The 20,238-nt window shown below is 48.4% G+C and overlaps 1 protein-coding gene across 14 annotated transcripts in view; it reads left to right on the forward strand.

Moving 5' to 3' along the window:
- Positions 1–20,238, forward strand: part of LOC148658551 (ankyrin repeat and SAM domain-containing protein 1A-like) — a 133,045-nt gene that overhangs the window by 4,907 nt on the left and 107,900 nt on the right. For all 14 annotated transcript variants that reach the window (XR_015940099.1, XM_088639885.1, XM_088639891.1 and 11 more), the window contains exon 2: positions 19,089–19,169. Coding sequence is in view for 13 of the 14 variants with exons in the window: in XM_088639885.1 (XP_088496011.1) it covers positions 19,089–19,169 (81 nt within the window). In the remaining variant the exon portion in view is untranslated. The remainder of the gene's footprint in view (positions 1–19,088; positions 19,170–20,238) is intronic.

The raw sequence follows: 20,238 nt of genomic DNA on the forward strand, positions 1-20,238 counted from the left end.
CGCCCGGCTTCTCGTGCGCGTTTTGACAACAAGCCAGCTTGTGAACATGCTTTTGCGGGGAAGAGCGCTCGGAGAATTCCATTCCAGTGCCGCGCGCGCGCGCACGTGGGACTGGAATTCCATCTCGATCCGACCTGACGTGGCTGTGCTTCCCCTTCTGGCTGGACTGTCCATCCGTCCACTTTGCCCACCGCTTCTTCCAGTGTGGGGGAAGCCGGTGCCTATCCCATCAAGCAGTGGGCACAATCCAGGTGCATCCTGGATGGGATGCCAGTCCGTCGCAGGGCAGACGGTCACACGTACTCACACCAGGGCCGACTTTCCCAGAGGCCGGTTAAATTAATCTATCAGTCTGGTCTTCGGACTGTGGGAGCAAACAGGATTACCCAGAGGAAACCCACCCCAACAGTGGGAGCACAAACGAACTCTGAAGTAAAAAAGAAACTAGAGTCTTAGTTAAAGCCCTGAGATTGCTTTTGGCAGTGCGAGTCTTTAGCCTGGCATTGGAGGTCGGCGGTGCGTGGGTTGTGTTCAGCATTGAAGGTTTTTCTCACTGGGTGAAGTGAATTCAATCATTAACGAAACCGAATAAACAGGCGTCTTATCTCTCAGTGAGCCTGAGGTCACAAAGAAAAGCCCCCCCTGTCAGGGGGGCCTACCCTGGCGCTTTGAAAACCAGAAAAAATCCACAAGTTTGCAGTATGTTTATAATAATTATAATTAATAATAATTGCTTACATCATAATTTCTGGACACTCCACTCAAAGCGCTTTACAGGTAATGGGGTCTCCCCTCCATCACCACCAATGTGCAGCATCCACCTGGATGATGCGACAGCAGCCATAGTGACCAGTAGTCTCACCACACACCAGCTATCAGTGGGGAGGAGAGCAGAGTGATGAAGCCAGTTCATAGAGGGGGATTATTAGGAGGCCATGATTGGTAAGGGCCAATGGGAAATTTGGCCAGGACGCCGGGGTTACACCCCTACTATTTTCGAGAAACACCCTGGGATATTTAATGACCACAGAGAGTCAGGACCTCGGTTTTACGTCTCATCCGAAGGACGTTATTTCCTTATTTCCTTCGGATACCCTGCTGACTTCTTTCGATATGCCTGTCTCTGCTGTCTGTGCTCATTTCTGAGGCTTCATGCTGCCCGGCCATGTTGGTGAAGCATCTGGATGCGACTCTTGGATCAATTAACAGCCAAGAGGGCCAGCTGGGCTGAATGGCTTCCTCCGGTTTGCAGCTCTTCGTTGTTGATGAACTCTGATGTTGCCTGACTGTGTCGGCTATCAAGGAACCTGGCTTCACCGCTTCACCCCTGGGGCTGGCAGTGAGGTGTTCCTGGATTCGGGGCACGTTCTGCTCTGAGCTGTCAGGATACTGTTCTTGCCCTCATAGTGCTCAGATTGCACCAGGAAGACCTCTCCTCGTGTCAGCGTTGCAAATGCACGATTAACTTACCTGGCTAAATATAAGAAGTTATTCAGTTCTCTAATTGCACTCCATACAGAACCTTGAACACAGTAACCATGTTGATTTGGTGTATAAGGAACAAGTAAAGCTTTATGCCATGCTGAAAAGCTGGCTGTGGTGTTTTCTTCAGGCCATCTGTGAAGACACCCACCGAAAGAAGGCTCCACAGCCACAAGTTTGTTTCTTTTCTTCTCTTTTTACGTGTTCCTTTGCAGCCTACGCATGTCAAGCCCCCCACTTGAACATGTCGATTTATCTGTTACCACAGGGGTTAGCAGGGCGGCCCGGGAAGATTTGATTTAAACACCCAGGCAGATGTAAATTTGTAGCTCAAATGAGATTTGATTTTCCGTTTTGTCTCTCCTTCTCATTTGAGTCTTTCCTGTTCCGTAAAATATCGGGTCTCGCTAAGGAAGCGATCATTCGAAATAATATTAGGCCTCTGTGAAAGCAGTGCAGTGTTACCTCCTGATGCTGCGTACCTCTTGTCTCTCTGCGTTGATAAATGAGCTTCCGCAGTTCGCTGCGAGCAGGTCCGCGGGGACAGCAGCCAGCAGTCAAGGGGAAAGAAAGGGCTTCTGGGAGCTGTGTGTGACGTCGTGGGCGCACAAGGTGTTCTGGGGGAGTGGGGGGGTTAAGCCGGCACGTCCAGGCCAGGCTGCGCAAACATCTCTGCCCCTGAGCTCCCAACAGCGCCGGTGTTGATGTGGCCGGTCAGGGGAGCAGGCATCTGCTGACGGGGTAGGAATGGATCAGCAGTGGAGTGAGCAGAGGGCCAGGACTTTGTGTACAGCTGAGCCCTTTCCTCAGGAAAAACAGTCTGCTGAGATGTTTTTTTTAAATCCCTTCCAAGAATAATCTTTTCCTCGATTTTTTTTTTGTAGCCAGTTCAATTAGCCAATGGATTTACAGTATATGTACGCACATTATACTGGCAGGTGCTTTCCTAAATGTCCAAGGGCTTAGAGAAGAGCCGATGCAGCTGTTTATATTACCTGGTGATTAAAAACAGAAGGTCGAGTCACAGTATTGCAGTTTTTGCTTTATTCCTTCTTGGTGTAGGGAAATGCAAGTTGTGTTCAAAATGTTCAGCATTGTGTGCTCGTCAGACTATTAACAAGAGAGGAAACATAACTGAAGCAAGGCAAATAGGGGGAAAACAAAAATTTTAAGAACCCAGGCGGTTATTTGTATGTGTGTGTATGAGAGTAGGAGAAGTAGGAACATAATAGGCACCTGTGATGTATTTGTAATTTGTTTCTTCATACTAATGTAGTGCTCTGCATAATTGTATTGCTGCACTGACTCATTCTGTTGAGTTATTGGACTTTTAAGAAGCGCAATCTGTGGTAAAGCTTTTTCACAAGTTGCGATTTCTGACCTTTAAATCGCGACTTCTCTGAGAATTCAATCAATGCGATGGGCTGTCCAGAATCCCCACTGCTCTGCGTCGCTTCTAAGAGTTGTTCTTTTGTCATACAGTGGCTTTATCAAAGAGCTTTAAAGGGAAAGGTTGCTGGCGATTTGGCAGATTAGGCCTCACCGGGTTAGGGTGCAGTAACTTGGCTGTTCAAATCACCAGTGTGACCTTAAAGATCAGGCTGCCCGAACCTGGCTTTGGGAATACAGCTCCCATTGAAGAAAAGTGTTGTCTCTAATGTTGTGAAGCGTCGAGAGTCTTCTGCATGAAGAACGATCAGGTCTCTCTTAGGGGCTGGTGGTGAGCGGCCTGAGTTTCCTCGGGTGCAGGTGTCTCGGTCAGCCGAAGAAGGGTTCCCGCCCCAGAGGCCTGGCCCAGAACTGTCCGTCAGGGAAAGGGGAGAGCACGTCGGCGGTAAATGTGTCAAACACAAGGGCTAAAGTTGCTTCCTCCTCTCGTAAAACTGTTGCAACTGTGTGGGGGTGACACTGTGGAATTCTGGTAAAGTGGTGACTCGGCCTGTATAGAAATACTGGGGAGGGGGGCTAAAACTCTGAGTCATGCTGTACGCTGTCATGTGGCGCTGCTTGTGGACGGTGCACATGCGTTAAAGGAAGACCACTTCAAACGCAATGGAAAGCTCAAAACCCTGAACTACACCAAGCCTGAGCCGCACAGCGGTATTGTTGAGAAATCGACTTATCCTTCCCCCCGACTCTGGTATTTATTGCTGGATAACAGGTTATATGCTTTCAAGTAGATGTTTTTGAGGTGTGGCAGCACGGCGTACTTCTGGTGCGTGGCTATTGAGTTCTTCTGAACACCGTTTGGATATTAAAAGTTTGGCATTGGTTTGGCGCCTGGGAGCGCTGCTGTGGCAGACGCTGTCCTCCAGGCCCATGGAGGTGAGTCAACGAGGGCTCTCTCGACTTCCAGCAGCGCCTGGGGGGGGTGGGTGCGTCCGAGGAATTTCTCCCTAGCCTCTCTGTGCACTGCCGTGAAGCTGAGTCACGAGACAGCTGGTGACTACAGACTGGGGGAGTGTGAAGAAGAAATTGTTTGTAAAAAAAAAAATGGTGGCAGTAATGTTTTTTTTGGGGGGGGGCCTTACAAAATAAAGGTTGGTGCAAGTCGTTGACCGCCCCAGCACTGAAGCAGTAAAATCTGTTTTCATCATTCCCGGCCTAGAAGAAATTTCATCCACAACCGTCCTTAAAAGAACAGCTCTCACGTCTTGAACAGTGGAGATGACAAGGGTCGCCTTGCTAGTATTCAAAACCGTGTCAGGGTTCATCCAGTAGGCTGTCAGAAGCTGTTGCGAATGAGCAGCACAGGAGGACAAGTAGATAAATGTTTAGGACTGGGAAGATGAAGAGCTCCTCTACGCGAAAGGTGGGGGGTGTCTGGAACAAGCCTTGCTGTCATAGCCCTTGATAGCTCCAGGATCCAGCTGGAAGAGATCCCTGATATCTGCTAGCAACCAAATGACCAAGATGGGTGTAAAGGCTTCCTCTCATTTGTTCGTCTTTGATGTACCTCAGTCAACTCTTGAGCCCTGGGAGACTGCTGTGTTACCTGTGTGTGGGAGACTTTATGGATGTGTCATCCACCCAGCTTTGCATCCTTTTATAGGGTGAACCAGGGCTGTCAGAGCACTTCCTCGTAGAAGATTTGCTCAATGTTTTTGTTTCACATTCTTCCCTTCCAAAGGCTGTTATGACAGCAGGTTTGGATAAAAGCAGGCAGAAATGAACTCGCCGATTTGCTTTCGCCCTTTTGCGGCGTTTTTTAAGGGATTTTCTGCTTGCTTTACGGTAAAGAGGTGCCGGTGTGCGCAGATCTGGAGAGAGACGAGCGGGGCATCCGCACTGTTCAATCGTTCTCTGTGCCTCTTGGGGCTGGAGGAGCTGAACCGGCACTGAGAGACTGAACGGCGGGGAGCAGGTTCTAGTCTTGTGCAAGAGCGGCTTGCCGTTCGCCCACATGCCTGAAAAATCAGGTTTACTGAATTGTCACCAGTGTATCCACCCAGGAGCTGGAAAGAAAACATTTCTGATTAATTGTGCACAGAGTCAAATCTGAAGGCTACAGGGAAAGTTCTATGAGAAGACAAAGCTCGCCTGGCTTAACTTACAGACTGCGAACGCATGTCTATTTCTATTGTTAGTAACAAACTAAAACAACATCTGTGAATGCATTGCCTCAGAAACCAGCCTGATACCTCTCCCTGGTTTGGAAATCAGTGTGTGAAGGGAGGAGATTTAATCAAAGAAGATGTCGGATGCCCTGCCCATCTCCAGGAGGCCTGTCACAGTGCTGTGTCAGTCTGGGTCTTTCACCTGCCCTTGAGGGTGAACTAGTCTGTTCGATGTGCACGACATCCGGCAGGGCGGGTTTGGTTTTCTGAAGCCACCACTCTTGTTGGTATCAGTGGCTGTGTTCTGGGAAGACGGACACATGATGAAGCGTCAGTCACAGTTTTGTCACAGGCGGACTCCAGTGTTGTCTTGAGACTCAAAGCTCTTGTATTCTTGGTGGGTGGGGATATTTTTTTCATGGCGGTGGTAAACATCTTTACAAGTCCATCTCCCTTTATATTCTGTCACGACCTATCCATTTCATATCCTGTTATGCGTTGCATTGCGCCACTTCTTTTTTTCCCCCTGCTACTGGGATGTGTTCTGTTGTTTGACCAACTCCAGTTTAATGAAGCGACCACTGGGAGCTCTCGAGCTGGAGTTCAGTCGAGCTCCAGCCTGGAGCAGAAGTGGGGTCTGCAGTCGCCCCAAAATCGGGAAATAAAATCAATAATAGGTGAGAGCAACCACATGCATTCCTGGATTGCTTACACCTAAACAAGCAAAATCACATTAAAGAATATTTTCTTTTTGCATAAGGCATCCACATTTATCTATACATGTGGTATGTATTACTGTTACTCATTAATGTACGCAGAATGGATACAGAAACAACTGACAGACTTAACTACACATTTATGTTAATGTTCCATTACGTAATGTTCTGCTGTTTAATCAGGGGGACAGTGAAAATGAACTTAATAGAAAAAGTACGGGTGATCATTAAGTAGACTAAGGCATTTTGGAAAAAGAGTTCTGATCTGAGGCAATTAAGGATATTGCTCTCACTCACGTATTATTGCTGCTAGTTTTTTACTGATTCAGCGGCTGCATCAAAAACCTGGTCTGGCTCTGGAACTGGGCTGACAGAAGTGTGTATTCCCTTCCCTTTGGTGAAAACAGTGTGCGGCAGTCTGTTCCCATGGGCACCTGTGCCTGGGGTGTGCAGCCCATCTCAAAGGGGGATCCAAATGAGGACCCAGAAAAGGGGAATCAAAAAAGTGCCTGATTAAAATTTTCTCCCACTTAAGGATAGAGAAGTGTTAGATGGATGCCCTTTCTCTGGAGGAGCTGTGCAGCTTTCAGCTGGCAAAAGTAATTGTATCATCCTTGTTAAAGGAGTCGAAGAATGAGAGCACATCAAAACCATCCTCTACGTGAATACTCTGAGATGACTGATCTCAGCTTCATTTAGTTTATGAACTTCTGGGTTACAATCATTGCTAATCCAGCAGAAAATCAGGTTGTGTTGTTTTTCAGGTCAGTGACGCTGTATGCTTGAGTTTTAAACTTGAATTTTAGTTTCCGGAGTGCAGAGAATAAAAGAACTGCAGTTTAAATACATGCTGTGGCTGGTGAAAGCGTGGTTTGTTGGAGCAGCGTGCTTTGTGTGTTGTCCTTGTGACAGTTTTCTCTGGCGGGTGATGGTGTGCGATTGGAGGTTTTCATACAGTGATGAAAAAGCAATAGAAACTCCTGTCACTTCAGCGATTTCCTCTGGACTCTGTGCAGCGTGCCCACAGAAGAGGCCTTCCGTCAGGCTGTAGTAACAGGCGCTCGGCCTCGTTTTGTTTCATCTTTATTAGCAGATGCAGGAAACTGCCAAACACCCTCACTCATCAGAGCTGTCGGCCAGTTCCTTCCCCCGCTTTGAAAGGCGGCCTCCCTGGACCGCGAGCGGCTCAAGAATAGCTTTCCCTCTCTCTGGCGATGTCTGCCGCTCTGCGAATGGGGGTTACGCGGAGTTCAGGCGACGCTACAGCAACAAATGTGGGTCAGCAGGAATGTACACGTCTCTGGATGAGCTGTGCTCGTGGGGCTTTCGGAGATGAGGAAGTGGGGGACACAGGGGCTCGATAGCAGGGATAAACCTTCGGGTAAATGGACTTGCACCCGTCTGAGTGTTCCTCTTTAGTGCTAGAATATTGGGCAAAAAATTGGAAAATAATCCCAATTTTCTCTCGTTAAGTGCTGCTCCCACACAATTACTCCTCTCTCCACATGGCCTTTGTAGTTAGAGATGACGTTTTGATTATATCTTTTTTTTTTTAAAGCCATCGGCTCTGTTTGGCTGAGCGTTTTTTCTGGAGAGAAGGACAGTAGAATGTCACAGACCTGGCTCACTGTGGATCAGGGGAAAAGCAGGCATATAAAAAAAAAAAAGTCCGCTGTTTTTCTTTTACCTTTGTGTGGCTGATCCTTTCCTCCAAAGCAGCTAAACCTTGCGCCTGTTTAAATAGCTGGGCTCTTTGCTAGAACAATCCGATTGATGCACATTGCTCACAGTGTGTTAAACATCTGAGCTCCACCCACTATTCAAACCCACAACCTTCCAGTTACGAGTCCAGAGCTAAAATCATCTGACTATGCAAGTCAGTCAGCCTTCCTGTTCGACGCTGGACCCTTAAGTATTTTGTACTAAATTAAAATCTCCAATATTTTTTGTTAGGGAACACACACCTGAAGAGGGCTCCACAGCCGAAACGTTGCGTCTTTTCTTTTCCTTTCAGCACGAAATAAACCTTTACCTGTTCCTCTGCTGCCTATACATACTGACGCATCTACCTACTGGAATAATTTTTGTCATACCCACCTGATTTTGAAATAGCCAGATGTAGTCGTTCAAATCCTATGACTGCACACGGGAGAATGAGGAAGGAGACTTTGCCCATCTTTGAGCCAATCATCTATTATCAAATCACAGCTAGCCCCATCCTATGCTGGAGGCTCTGTGTCAATTGGTGGAGAGGCGTGCCAATCACCTCAGCACATGCCTGGGTCACTGAGGGACAAGAGCCCAGGCCGACTGATTGTACTCTACCCTCTGCGCCAGCCACCACTTGATGAATAATAGTTGAAGTGGGATAGCGGCATGAACCAGGGTCAAACCCATGATCAGAGAGTCCGAACTGAGTCCGAATTTTGTCATATATTTAATGGCTTACCATTAACACCTTCCTAGTATAACGGCGGTGGTCTGTCTGATCTTCAGACACAAAAATAGGGTTTTTGTTTTTGCAGCTGTTTCTAGTTGAAATCCATTTGAACAAGTATAGAAAGGACAAGCTAGGCACACCACAGGCTCTTATTGCAATCTGACCAGTGTGTCCAGTGAGACTGCCCTCTGTGTCCAGGTCCCCGTTCATTTTTATTTCATGTTGCTTAATTGATCAGCCTGCTATCTAAACCTGAATTCGTCTGGGCCGCCCGTGTGGCATCATGGGGCACTCTGCTGATGTACCTTACTGTGATGTATTCATGGTTTATGGCAGAGCCTGTGTAAGCTCTGGGTCAGAAACCGAAAACTTGACAGGAAAAAGCACGTAGGCTTATCAGCACACAGGTTCATCTGGAAATAGAAGCGGTAGCCTGTTAGACCAGAGCTGGTTTCTCCGAACAGGCGCGCTTGCCTGGTCTTCCCCTTGTGGTCATTGCGGTCGTGAGCAGGATCTCTGTTTTGAGCCTCTCTCTCTGTGACCCAGTGTTGCAGCCGCCACCGTCTCCACAGGGAGGTGTCGGTGCCAGTCGGAGGTCACGTACGTTCCTTTCCGGGGGGGGGGCAGGAAATATCGGGGATCACTGTTTCAGCAAAGAGCCCTGACTGACCAATCACAGCCCTACCACCATAGGGGGGGTTTTCATGGTCACAGCAGGCTAGTGACATAAGCCGGGGCTCGAAAAACCCTAATGCTGCTGTTGCAATGGTTCATGGTTCTGCTTTCTTCTTAGAAATAAAAAGAGGTTTGAATTTAAAATGTCTAGCCCCTTTTCATACCAAGAGATTTTGTTTTATGCAGCGTTTGTATTCTGGATAATTTCCTAGACGGATCACTGTCCAGAATATCAGGACCCCCAGCGATTGTGTGTGTGTGTGTAGCTGGATTGAGGAGGAAAGCAGGGCTTTCCCTGGCCAGAGAAATCCTGGGATGTCAATCCTAAGGGGAGCTGGTAGACCCAGTGGAGAAGCTGTGGGACGTGCAGATCAGTCCCGCCCTCCATGCTCGTCCCAGCCTCAGTCGAAGGCAGCCCTGCCAAAGTAGAGGGCAAGTGGAGTACTGGGCTGGCCAGGTCCAGTTCCTGCTGCAGCCAGGGGCCCATCGTTAGCGGGCGTTTCCGATGTCTGTCTAGTGAACGTCAGACCCTGTGAGATAGCCCTTGATCGCCAGCCATGAGCACCCCTCGTCTCCTTGTGAACCTTCTTCGGGTGTAAGGTTAACATTTAAGCCGAAACGTTGTTTCCTTTCTTCTCTTTTCGGCACGCAGTAAACCTTTAACTTGTTCCTTTGCAGCCTACGCATGCTGGCGCAGCTCCCTACTTGAACTGCAGCCTACTTCTGCTGTGACCCACTATGCCTTCCGCTAAATCTTTTTCTAGATCTCTTCATCATTCCTTCTCCTCCTCCCTGGGCTACTTGCCCCCGTCCTGTCTCTTCACATCGATCTGTTCCAACACCAGGCTTTCTAATCACCTCCTATTCCTTTACAGATGTCATTATAATATCATTCCTAAAGAATTTCGCCCTCACATCCAAAGAAACCCCACAGACGAAACGTTCTGTTACTTTTCTTCTCTTTTCAGCATGGATTTCCCCTTTAACTTGTTCCTTTGCGGCCTACGCATACTGACGCAGCTCCCTACTTGAATCCCTTGTCTCCACTGGTTCAGCGCCCAGCACAGACAGGCACGGCTGCAAGGACCTGCGATAGACCCATCTTTACAGACGGCACTGGGCAGCCGTCAGTTCAAAACCACTCCTTTTATTTTACTTGGGGAACGCGGGGTAACTCTTTCTGCGGGAGGCCTAGTTTTTTTTCTTTCAATTTGAGCATGCTGGGGAGGAAGGGGTCTCCGCTGAGGTTCCTCAGAGCCGAGTCATGATGAGTCAGGGCTGCTTGTTCATTTTGCTTCGATCTGCTCGCTCGCTCTGCCAGGGAACAGGCGACGCGCTCCTGTCCAGACCGCAACACTCAGGTGGGCTGCAGTAGGGGCAGAATGTTCTAGAAATAGCACAGATGGCAGCACTTCCTATGGGTCCTCCTCATCTTCAGAAGCCCCGGTTCCCTCCGCTCTCGGCACAGGTAACCGGTGGCTGTCAGGGGAGGCGCGTGTGTGATGTGGTCTTTGAGGCTGACAGCTTGGTGTAGCAGGCGGAAAAGCCCGTCAGCACTCTGCTTCCTGTGCGGTTCCAGTGAGCGTGAGAGCAGTGCTGCCGCTCCGCGCTTTCGTTTTCCGAGTCTCCGCTCGTCAGCGGTGCTGTGAGAAACGTCTTGACGGACTTGTCGTGCTTTGTAATTAATTCTGCCTTGGATTGCAGTCTGCGTCCCCCAAAATGCGCACTTTGCTGTTTGAGGAATTCCTTTTGTGAAAATGGGCCGCCATAGTGGTGGCACCGGGAAAGACGCTGACCCAGCTGCAGGTCTGTGATCATGAGTTCGAGCCTGGATCGTGTTACAGTCCCACTGTGACCTGAAGCAGTGGCGCACCCAGCTGGGTGGCCTCCTTGGCACTGCTCAGCCTGGGTGCCTGCAGACATGTGGTCAGGGAGGGGCACACCTCTCCTCCAATCAGAGCTGCACAGAGGCACTAATAGGTGGAGACGGGGGGCGTGGCTTGAATGTGGGTGGGGTCAGATGTGTCTGCTCACCCTTCATCATTGTACCCATGTACAGCCACACGGATTGTGGATAACAGCGTGTGGTTTTTAAATAGTGTTGCAAAAATGAAAACCAGTCTCTCTGGTATTTGTCTGCAGAAAAATGTAACACAGCCAGATATCTGTCTTTTCTTGAAGGGGAATACTTGTGGATATATCACTAAGTTGAAATATTTAATTTTTTTGTTGCATCATGCCCATGTGAGATCAGCTTTGGAGACCCTAAAGTGTCAGTCAGTTTGGAGAGAGAGCCTTTCTGACACTGTCACGAGCCAATGGAGAAGCAATGGTTGCACTCACAATTTCCAGTTGGAGTTCTGCTGTAAGTCCGAAAGGAATTGGTCCTGTTTCACCAACATCTCGGGAGGGAGAACACAATCACAGCCCCGTAGCCTGTGTGACGGCTACCAGGAGGTTTATTGAGTGTTGAAGTTTATTGGAAGGTTCAGTGGGGATCAGCTGTGTTTCACTGCATTAAGAGTTTGGAAAGCCTCTGTTGGTGGCAGGGCAGTAGGACATAAGGTAGGACATGTGAACAATTTAGTAACCAGTTAGCCTACACAGCATGTCTTTGGGAGGAAGGAGGAAATGTCAAGATATTGCAAAAACCCACTGGGGTAACATGCAAACTCCACACAGAAAGGGGCCTCTGTTCAGAATTGAATCCAGGACGCAAGAGCGGAGAGGCAACAGCTCTAACCACTATGTGGGGAAAAAAAACAGAGTATAGCAACAGGCTTTTCGACAAGAACACACTACGGGTCCGGTTGCCTTGGCCTGCTGTTCGCACCTGCTGTCTCGGATAGACATGGCAGCCAGGCAGTAGAAGTCTCAGTGCTACAGGTTCTCTGTGGTGAGAACAGAAAAAGTCGCCTAGGCTGAGAATTCACCCCCTAAAAAGTGGAGCAAAGTGGAGTTTGTCAGCTATTTCAAGATCCTCATCTGGGTCGCCTGCATCTCCGGGAGTTGCACTCCACGGTATTGACACAATATTTTCCATCGGATGCACAAAAGCAGTATGGAACCTTACACCCGCGTGCAAAAGAGACGGGGAAAAATCCGGGCGCATCCTACCTGTGCTGACGGATCACTACAGCCACAGGGGTGAGGCTCCTCTGGTTGTCAGCTAGATCTGGACAGATCGAATTACTTCCAGCCCCCGATGTGAGGGTGGATCAGTGCCGCTGGCACGTGGGTGGCAGAGGGCCAGGCTTCGCATGCTGGGACTGAGCTCAAGAGTGGGCGAGGAGAGTGAAGGTGCGTTGAGTTTCCAAACAGGAAGTCCTGACCTCTGGGGCTGGAATGAGTTTTGATTCCGAAGCGCAAAGCTTCAAGCAGTGTTTCCACTTCCCGTTCCGTCTGCCAGTCCTCTTACGTCCTTGTGGTCGGTCGGCCTCTGCTGGCAAACCTCGAGAATGTGGGCTCAGAGTTGTACTCACCAGAGGAGTGTCCTTTGTCTTTCTTTCAGTCTCTTTGGTGAGTCGAATATTCAGTCCTTTTAAAAGGCCCCGTCTCTCCGTGCAGCTCTGTACGGAACGGGCCTCTTTGCCCAACTCGGGTTCATCTCCGGCTCTCCCATCTCTCTCTTAATACACTCTTCTGCCGCAGCCGACTCAGACAGAATCTCTGCATTGCCAAGCTGTCATTCGGGATTTCCCATGGAAAGAGACGGCTTTCAGGCAGCACACTGGCACGGTGGATGGCATTGCCGCCCCACAGTGCCGTGTTGTTTTCCAGAGCCGGGGTACTGTGTGTGTGGAGTTTGTATGTTCTCTCCATGTTCGTGTGGGTTTCCTCCAGGTGCTCTGGTTTCCCTCCAACAGTCCAAAGACATACTGGTACAGAAGGTTAATTACCTTCTGAGAAAACAGGCCCTGGTGTGAGTGTGTCCGTGTGTGCCCTGTGATGGACTGGGTGTATCGTGTATCCTGTTTTGCACCCTTTGCTTGCTGGCATAGGCAGGTTGCTGCAGTTCTGGCCATGTTCTGGCCATGTTCTGGCCATGTTCTGGCCATGTTCTGGCCATGATCAGGCTCTAGGACCAGGAAAAAAAAGATGGCGATGTTTCTGATTCAAGCCTGCTGCTTGAACGTATGGCAGAATTGCAGCACCACACATAATTGAATTAAATGGGCCTCCTGGTGTCGAATGAATGCCAGACGCTGCTAGGCTTCTATTTCTCGGGGAAAGTCTAATTCCTTTCATGTATTGCCACTGCGCCAATTGGATTTCCTACTAATCCATTTGTTCCCCGCCCCCAAACTAACTCACCTGGATGCCTTTTGCTGAATCCCGTTCAATCTGGGAGTACAGCCCATCAGGACAGATGTGGAATCTGACTGAAATTTCCCTTTCTTTATTTCCCTCCAGCGTTAGCGTACACAGTTGTGTGTACATTTGAAAGTTGAGAGTTTTTTTTATTTTTATTCTTAACCATCTATAAGCTACTCCTGCAGGAATTCTGCACACAGAGTCCAAAACAGTTCCAGACAGAGAGTGACCTGGTGTCTAAGGCCAGAAAATGTCTTAATCTTTTAATCGCCACAGTTCAGGCCGCAAGTACTGCTGTTCCCCAAACTCCTCAGCCTCAGCTCCCCTACTTCCACGTGTCGCACACCTGTGACTAGGCCATTTTTCAAACAGGTTCCTTTTTGTTGTGCAGCGCATCTTTAATACAGAAGCCAAGTCTGTCAGTCGTTTGTTTTTTCAGTGCATTTTGGTGAGGAGTCTGTCCCTCGGGTTGTGTTACAGACGTCTGGAGCTTATGTTTGAAAAAGGCCTCATTAAGAGGTTAGTATCGTTAGTATTTCTGCACCGGTACGTACCTCTCACCCACTGATTCTGTTGTTGTTCACTCTTCCATGCTCCTAAAATGACACATGACCAAGGGTGAACTTAGGATAGGAGAGTTCTGATAGTTTTGGCGTTTGTAGATTTGAAAGATGCCACCTCTTGGTTCCTTAAAAAAAAGGCAACGCATGTGTGCAAGGCCAGCCAAGAAGGGCCTCGGAACTCCTGCTCCCGTCTCTGTGGGGATCTTTTCTCTGGTTTGATTTGTGATGTCTGCGTGCGCGTGCAAGGAGTAAGTAATCAAGCGCAGGCTGGATTCTCCTGAAAGAGCCCCAGGGCTACAAGAGTCCACATCCCTGCCAGAGACAGAGGGAGGGGAAAGAGTCTCAGTCTCAGGCCTAATTCAACCAGATATTTTTTTTTTGTGTGGTCTATATATTCAATCGAAAGATGAAAAGGCTGAAACAATTTATTTTTGTGTCTGTCATTTTTCCTTTCTTGTGCTTCTCTATTATAATCCAGTGACACCATTCCAAACCTGGGCATCCTGCCATGCTCAGTTTTTTAGTGGGGAGGGGCAGTTTTGGTTTCACTCCTTAAGGGCGGTAGGATCACCTTCTTTTATTTTGCCTCTGATCTTAATGCATTGATTGAACAAATTATCAGATCAGGGGTTGCATTACCTGTTTTTGGAGCAATTGATTAAGATCTCACTGGGGAGTAATTAAGGGCTGTCCCGTTCCGAGATAACAGGGCACTAGATAAGGCTCCCAGTGTATAGTATCTTGATCCATTTCAGGTTTTACAGGTTGCAGGCTTTGTTGTATTGTGGTGACTGGGTATTGTATTTTGCTGGGTATTTCAGGTGCAAATGTGAGTAGTGCTCACAAGACAAACTGTCATTTATTTCAAAAAGCATCAGCAGGACAGAAATGTGGCAGGAGTTAGAAAGGGCAGTTTTAAGCTTTCCCATAACAATTGTAAAAATCTGGGACTAGACTCTGAATCTTAATAGTTCTGTAGATGCATTATTTGAATCATTGGTCAATAAGATGCTCTTTTTCAAAAGAATCCCACCAGTGAAGAGTGGCTATCTTTTAGTTGTTGAAATGTGTTTGTGTGGGGTTTTGACAAAGGTAAAGCACAGAATCCCATGATCTGTGTTGCGAGTCTTGCCATTCTCCCAGGAGCTGGAAAATCACGTGGTGTTCAGATTATGCCCTCACACAATGGGTATTGCCAAGGTAAACCAAGATAAATCCCACCTGACTTTCTCCTCTGCTTCCAGCCTCCTGCCTTTGCTTCCCAATGAACACTCAATGGGAAACATTAGGAACTCCTACTGTATAACAAGCCTGTATAACATGTCCCCTTTCAGCAGGGCTCCTGATGGTGGTGGTGTTTGGGGCTGCTCTGTGGCTCCTGAAGGGGCTCCTTGCTCCCCACTTTCCAATAGGATTATGATACAGGGATTGCTCAGGCCAGGAACTGTGATGGACGTCTGTGCGCCCTAGCTCAACAATCAACTGTCACTGAGAATGTCTTCCTGGGGTGGGGTCCTACTACTTTTAATACTTTGGCCAGCAATTATACCTGCTCATAGTGTGTGGTTTTGTCCCCTGTCATCAGCCCACTGTTTAAGCAGAAGCCCTTTAGACTTTAGAGTCTGGGATGATGTGCTTTTGTTGAAGAATAGCCCTGTGCCTTTCAGAACAAGAAACTATATCTCCAACCTTGGGTGACCACAGGAGCCTATCCCAGCAAGCACCGGGCACAAGGCTAAATTATTTGATTATTAAGTTAATTGTTAAATGTAATGACTGCTGAGACAGAAACATTTTAAGCCTTATTACTCACAACAGGCTGTTTTGTCTGCTTTCCAATCAGCCAGCAGTTATATCACCCTGCAGCTCACAACTGGAAACTCACTGAAGCTCAGCAGGTCTGAGCCTCGTCAGTACCTGGATAGGAGACCTCCTGGGATAAACTACGATTGCTGCTGGAAGAGGTTTTGGTGGGCCAGTAGGAGGCACTCACCCAGCAGTATGTAAAAGGCACCGTCCTTCGGATGAGATGCAAAACCGAGGTCCTGACTCTCTGTGGTCATTAAAAATCCCAGGGTGTTTCTCGAAAAGTGTAGGGGTGTAACCCTGGCATCCTGGCATCCTGGCCAAATTTCCCATCGGCCTTTAAGAGGTCATGGCCTCCTAATAATCCCCATCTCTGAATTGGCTTCATTACTCTGCTCTCCTCCCCACTGATAGCTGATGTGTGGTGAGGGTACTGGTCACAATGGCTGCTGTCGCATCATCCAGGTGGGGCTGCACACAGGTGGTGGTGGAGGGGAGTCCCCATTACCTGTAAAGCGATTTGACTGGAGTGTCCAGAAAGGCGCTGTATAAGTGTAAGCAATTATTTTTATTAGTTTTTTACCTTTGACACATTAGGAAGAAAATATTGGCAAAGTACAATTTACAAAGATACGTAAGAAAAATAAAAATAAATCAGAACAAAACTGGTCTTAACATGAATGACCAACTTGTAAAGTAAGCCCCAGGCGTTGAAAGCTGGGCTGTTCCAGGCTGGTCGTGGAGGGGCACTGTGTCTGCTGTTTTTTAAAGCTGTGAAATCGGGGCAGTTATGCCAGGTTTAGATGGTTTTGGTCAATAGAAGCTGAACTGGACTGAAAGCATGTAAAAACACCAGTGATCCACATTCTGCTGAAGCAGTGGATCTTAACCTTTACTGCAGCCTGTGCTCCTTTGGGCCTCAAAACCTGTTCTCGCAACCCTGATAGAAAATTGTTGACATAGGTCAGTTGTTATGATACTAAGATGTATCATAAATTTAGAAGGAAAGAGATTGAGAATACATTACCTTAAATACCAAGATTCGATGACACAACGTCATTGTACATGCGTGCCTGTGCTTAATTTGTGTTTTTCACTGATTTACCTTCTAAACCAATCTGGCCAGACTCGCACCTTCAGAAGGGGGGTCTCACTCCCCCAGGGGTGTGTGCACCCCAGTTAACAACCACTGCTCTAAAGCCTCAGGTCTGTAATTAGGCCGAATACTGTCGAATACCTGTCTCTGGTCTATTTTAAGTGAGATTTATTGTATTGAATGCCTGTAATTTGCCATTGCTGTCTGCTTAACAGTCATCCATCTCAGTTTTAGAAGATCATCTAAAATGAGTTTTTAAAGATGCAGTAGCGGCGTGAGCAGTGCTGTAGCCTCGCCCTGGGTCTCTGGGGGGTGCTGCACTGTTGCCGATGTTGTGACTGTGCACCAGGGGAGCTGCAGAGGAGGGGGTTAGTCCCTGAGGGGCTTGGGGCCCTGTCTGCACAGCGTTAATCCGGGTTTAGGATTGACGGGGGGTCTCTTCCACTGGCACAGTGCCCGCCGAGGGGAGGGGTGGGCTCTCCCCTCTGGGCACAGCAGACTGAGGCCTCCTGCTGTTCACTGGGCACAGGCCGGGCGCCATATTTGAAGAAAACAATGACAGAGCTCTAAAAAAATATAAATAAAATTTCAGTCCACCTGTGCCTATGGTGGAATATATGAATATATGAATTCGAATTATTTTTTATACATTTCTGCGATTTTACTAATACTAGATAATAAGTGTAATGAACATTCTTACTGCGTCATCTAGCAGTTGTGTACAAATCCCTTCAGAATATTTTGCGTCTCTGTTTTAATTGATCTTGGAGACATTAGCTGGACCGGTGGGCAGACCCTCATGATAATTAAACCTTGCGTCACAATAAAAAGGTTGAAAAATTCAAAGGAGGAAAGGGGGCAAACCGTTTTCCGCTTTTCCAAAACTTCAGCCTACATCTGCCCTTGGGGCTTGGGGGGTAGGGGTAGTTGCTTGCAGTTATTCTAGGGTCACCCCTGGACCCCCTTAATCCTGAGCTTGTGGGGGGGGAATCCCAGGATGTGGAAAGATCAGTTCTGTCTTCTTTCTGGGGTTTGCGTGTGAATTAAACAGCCAGGCTGTGTCTTTCGGGTGCTAGCAGTTCCCGAGAGTGGATCCCGGTCAGTCCTCACTGCCTGAGGTCCAGGCTGCTGTCCTTGCCGTGAGGCAGGTGTTAGATGGGAAGGCTCCCCGCACTGCTCAGGAATGTCTCGCTGCCTCCGCCGCCTCACCTCGCCTCGCCTCGCTCTCCTGCTCCCAGCTTCCTCATTCCCCCTCCAGAGGCCCACACCCCTGGGAGACAGGCAGCTCTGACCCCGGGACCCCGCTGGGGAGAGGTCCGGTCCTTCGGTCTGGCTCTGGAAAGAGTCGTTCAGCAGCTGTAGGCCGTAGCTGGGGAGCAGTTTAGCCCAGAGGGGCCTTTCAAGGAATTTCACGTGACTCCTGCTACAGACGGGAAACAGGAATGGACTTATTGACGTTTTGGTGGCAGGAGATAAAACTGACGTAATTGTGAAACTAGTGGATAAACAGGTTCTGTACCCCATGTCTCCACTTTATTTACAATCTCCATTCCCAGCGGTTATTCACTGATTATTGTGCCTAATAAGTATGGTTTGTGAAGTAGTTTGATTTTATTGAAGACTCAGCTCTAGTAAGCTGTAGATCAGAGCAAGGGGAGGATCGCTTATTCCTGCAGCTGTGTCCAAGTCCGTATCCCTGGAGAAATGCATGTTTTTGTTCACCTGCTTTTACTAGTCCTGAAGGCATTTGTTACAAGAGTTACTCCAGTCTTCCTCAGTTTAGAGGACTCTGGTTTAAACATTGTGGGATGTTATAAAGGAGATTCAAGCAGCATGATCAGTTAATGAGGCTTCTCTACCATTCCGGGACCTTCAGGAGACTGATGCTGTGGTTTTTCTGAGAGACATTGATAAAGGGTGGCACAGAGGCGCAGAGGTTAGCATTGCTGCCTTGCAGCGCTGGGGCCTGGGTTCAATTCCTCACCTGTGGTGCTGTCTGTGTGGAATTTTAATGTTCTCCCTGGTCTTCATATGGGTTTCCTCCCGCAGTCTAAAGAACATACTGGAAGGTTAAGTTGGCTTGGGGCAAAATTTGGCTCTGGCATGTGTGTGTCTGCCCCGCTATGGACTGGTATCCTGTCAGGGTGTACCCTGTCTTGAGCCTATTGCTTGCTAGGATAGGCTCCGGCTGCCTAGCAACTCTGAATTGCAAGAAGCAGTTAGAAACTTCTGGATGGCATTAATAAACTGCGGTGACTGGGAGGGGTCAGACAGAGCTGGGTAGGGTCGGTGGGTCCAAATTGCTTCTCCCGTCAGGCACTGAGACTCTCCCGTTGCCTTTCCTGGCTGTTCTGAATTCGGGGATCCCCTGCGCCCATCTTCCCGGGGCCATCCAGCAACGCGGGGTCTGTTAAGTAACCATGTGGTCTGTCTTTGCAGCATCTGGAGGGGCCCCAATGTCAACTGTGTGGACAGTACGGGATACACCCCCCTACATCACGCCGCCCTCAACGGACACAGGTGAGCTCCGCGCGTTCCTCTTGTGTCGTTCTCTGTCTGGAGCGTGTCAAACCTCCTGAAGAGCCAACGTGTGCTCAGACACTAGATAGGTTGGCTTTCACAGAAGGAGAAGATACACCTATTGTTCTAGTAAAATACCATCACAGTCTAATCATTAATATCCTAAACCACTTAATGATGTATTTTTCACGATGAATTGTGGAATTTACGATCTATCTGTACTGCAGTGGCCTAGGTTTATACGATCTGACAGTCATTTGTTTGAGCATGTTTTCTGTGCTGCTGTGTTTGTGTCATGTTAGCGACAGCTTTAAAGCCTTTAGTCTCTAGTGTCTTTCCATACCTGCATGAGGTTCAGACTCTTGTCATTAAAAACCCTGATGGAGGGCAGAATTCGGCTATCGTAAACCTCACATTTGAACACTTAGAAGAGTCATTCAGCTGGCCTCATTTGAAGACGGCATGTTCACTGCTCTTGCTGGGCGTCCTGAGACCAGCTTGGTGCTCAGTGTTAGTCTGCCTTTGGGCAGAGCAGACTTGTCCCCCCCCCAGACAGAGGAAGTGTAGAAGGTTCCTGTGGTCAGTCTTAGTCTCAGATCAGCTCCCTCTTTGCACTTTGTGGCTGCCAGTGATTTGAATAGCTTAGGGCTGAAGTTAAAATTGGGTCACATGCTTTCTGAGCACAATTTTAGGGGCAGGGCTGGCGGTTATCTCTCAAAGCGCTCTGCGATTGTGCGTTTTCTGAGCGATCTTGATTGATCCTCGATGTGATGATGCTGTGTTGTCATATCTGTGTGGGCTGACGCAGTAGATCTAGCTCCCTGGCCAGATCGTTGCTTTTTAAATGAAAATGTTTTTCCAGTTGACTTATCTGGTGGAATAAGACCTCTTGATTGGCTTCCTGTGGCGGGAACTGGAGCGAACTTCAGCACTCCTCCATCTGTGAAGAGCCAATGTTGCTTACCTGCCGCAGTTGCACTTTGCAAATCTATTGCATCTTGCACCCAGAAGGATCCCTGTTTGTATCTGGAGACAGGAGAGAAGTACAGTCCCCTCTGGAGGGGAGTAA

The sequence above is a fragment of the Lepisosteus platostomus genome, chromosome 7 (assembly GCF_059453375.1).
Source record: "Lepisosteus platostomus isolate fLepPlt1 chromosome 7, fLepPlt1.hap1, whole genome shotgun sequence".
NCBI classification, from domain to species: Eukaryota; Metazoa; Chordata; class Actinopteri; order Semionotiformes; family Lepisosteidae; genus Lepisosteus; species Lepisosteus platostomus.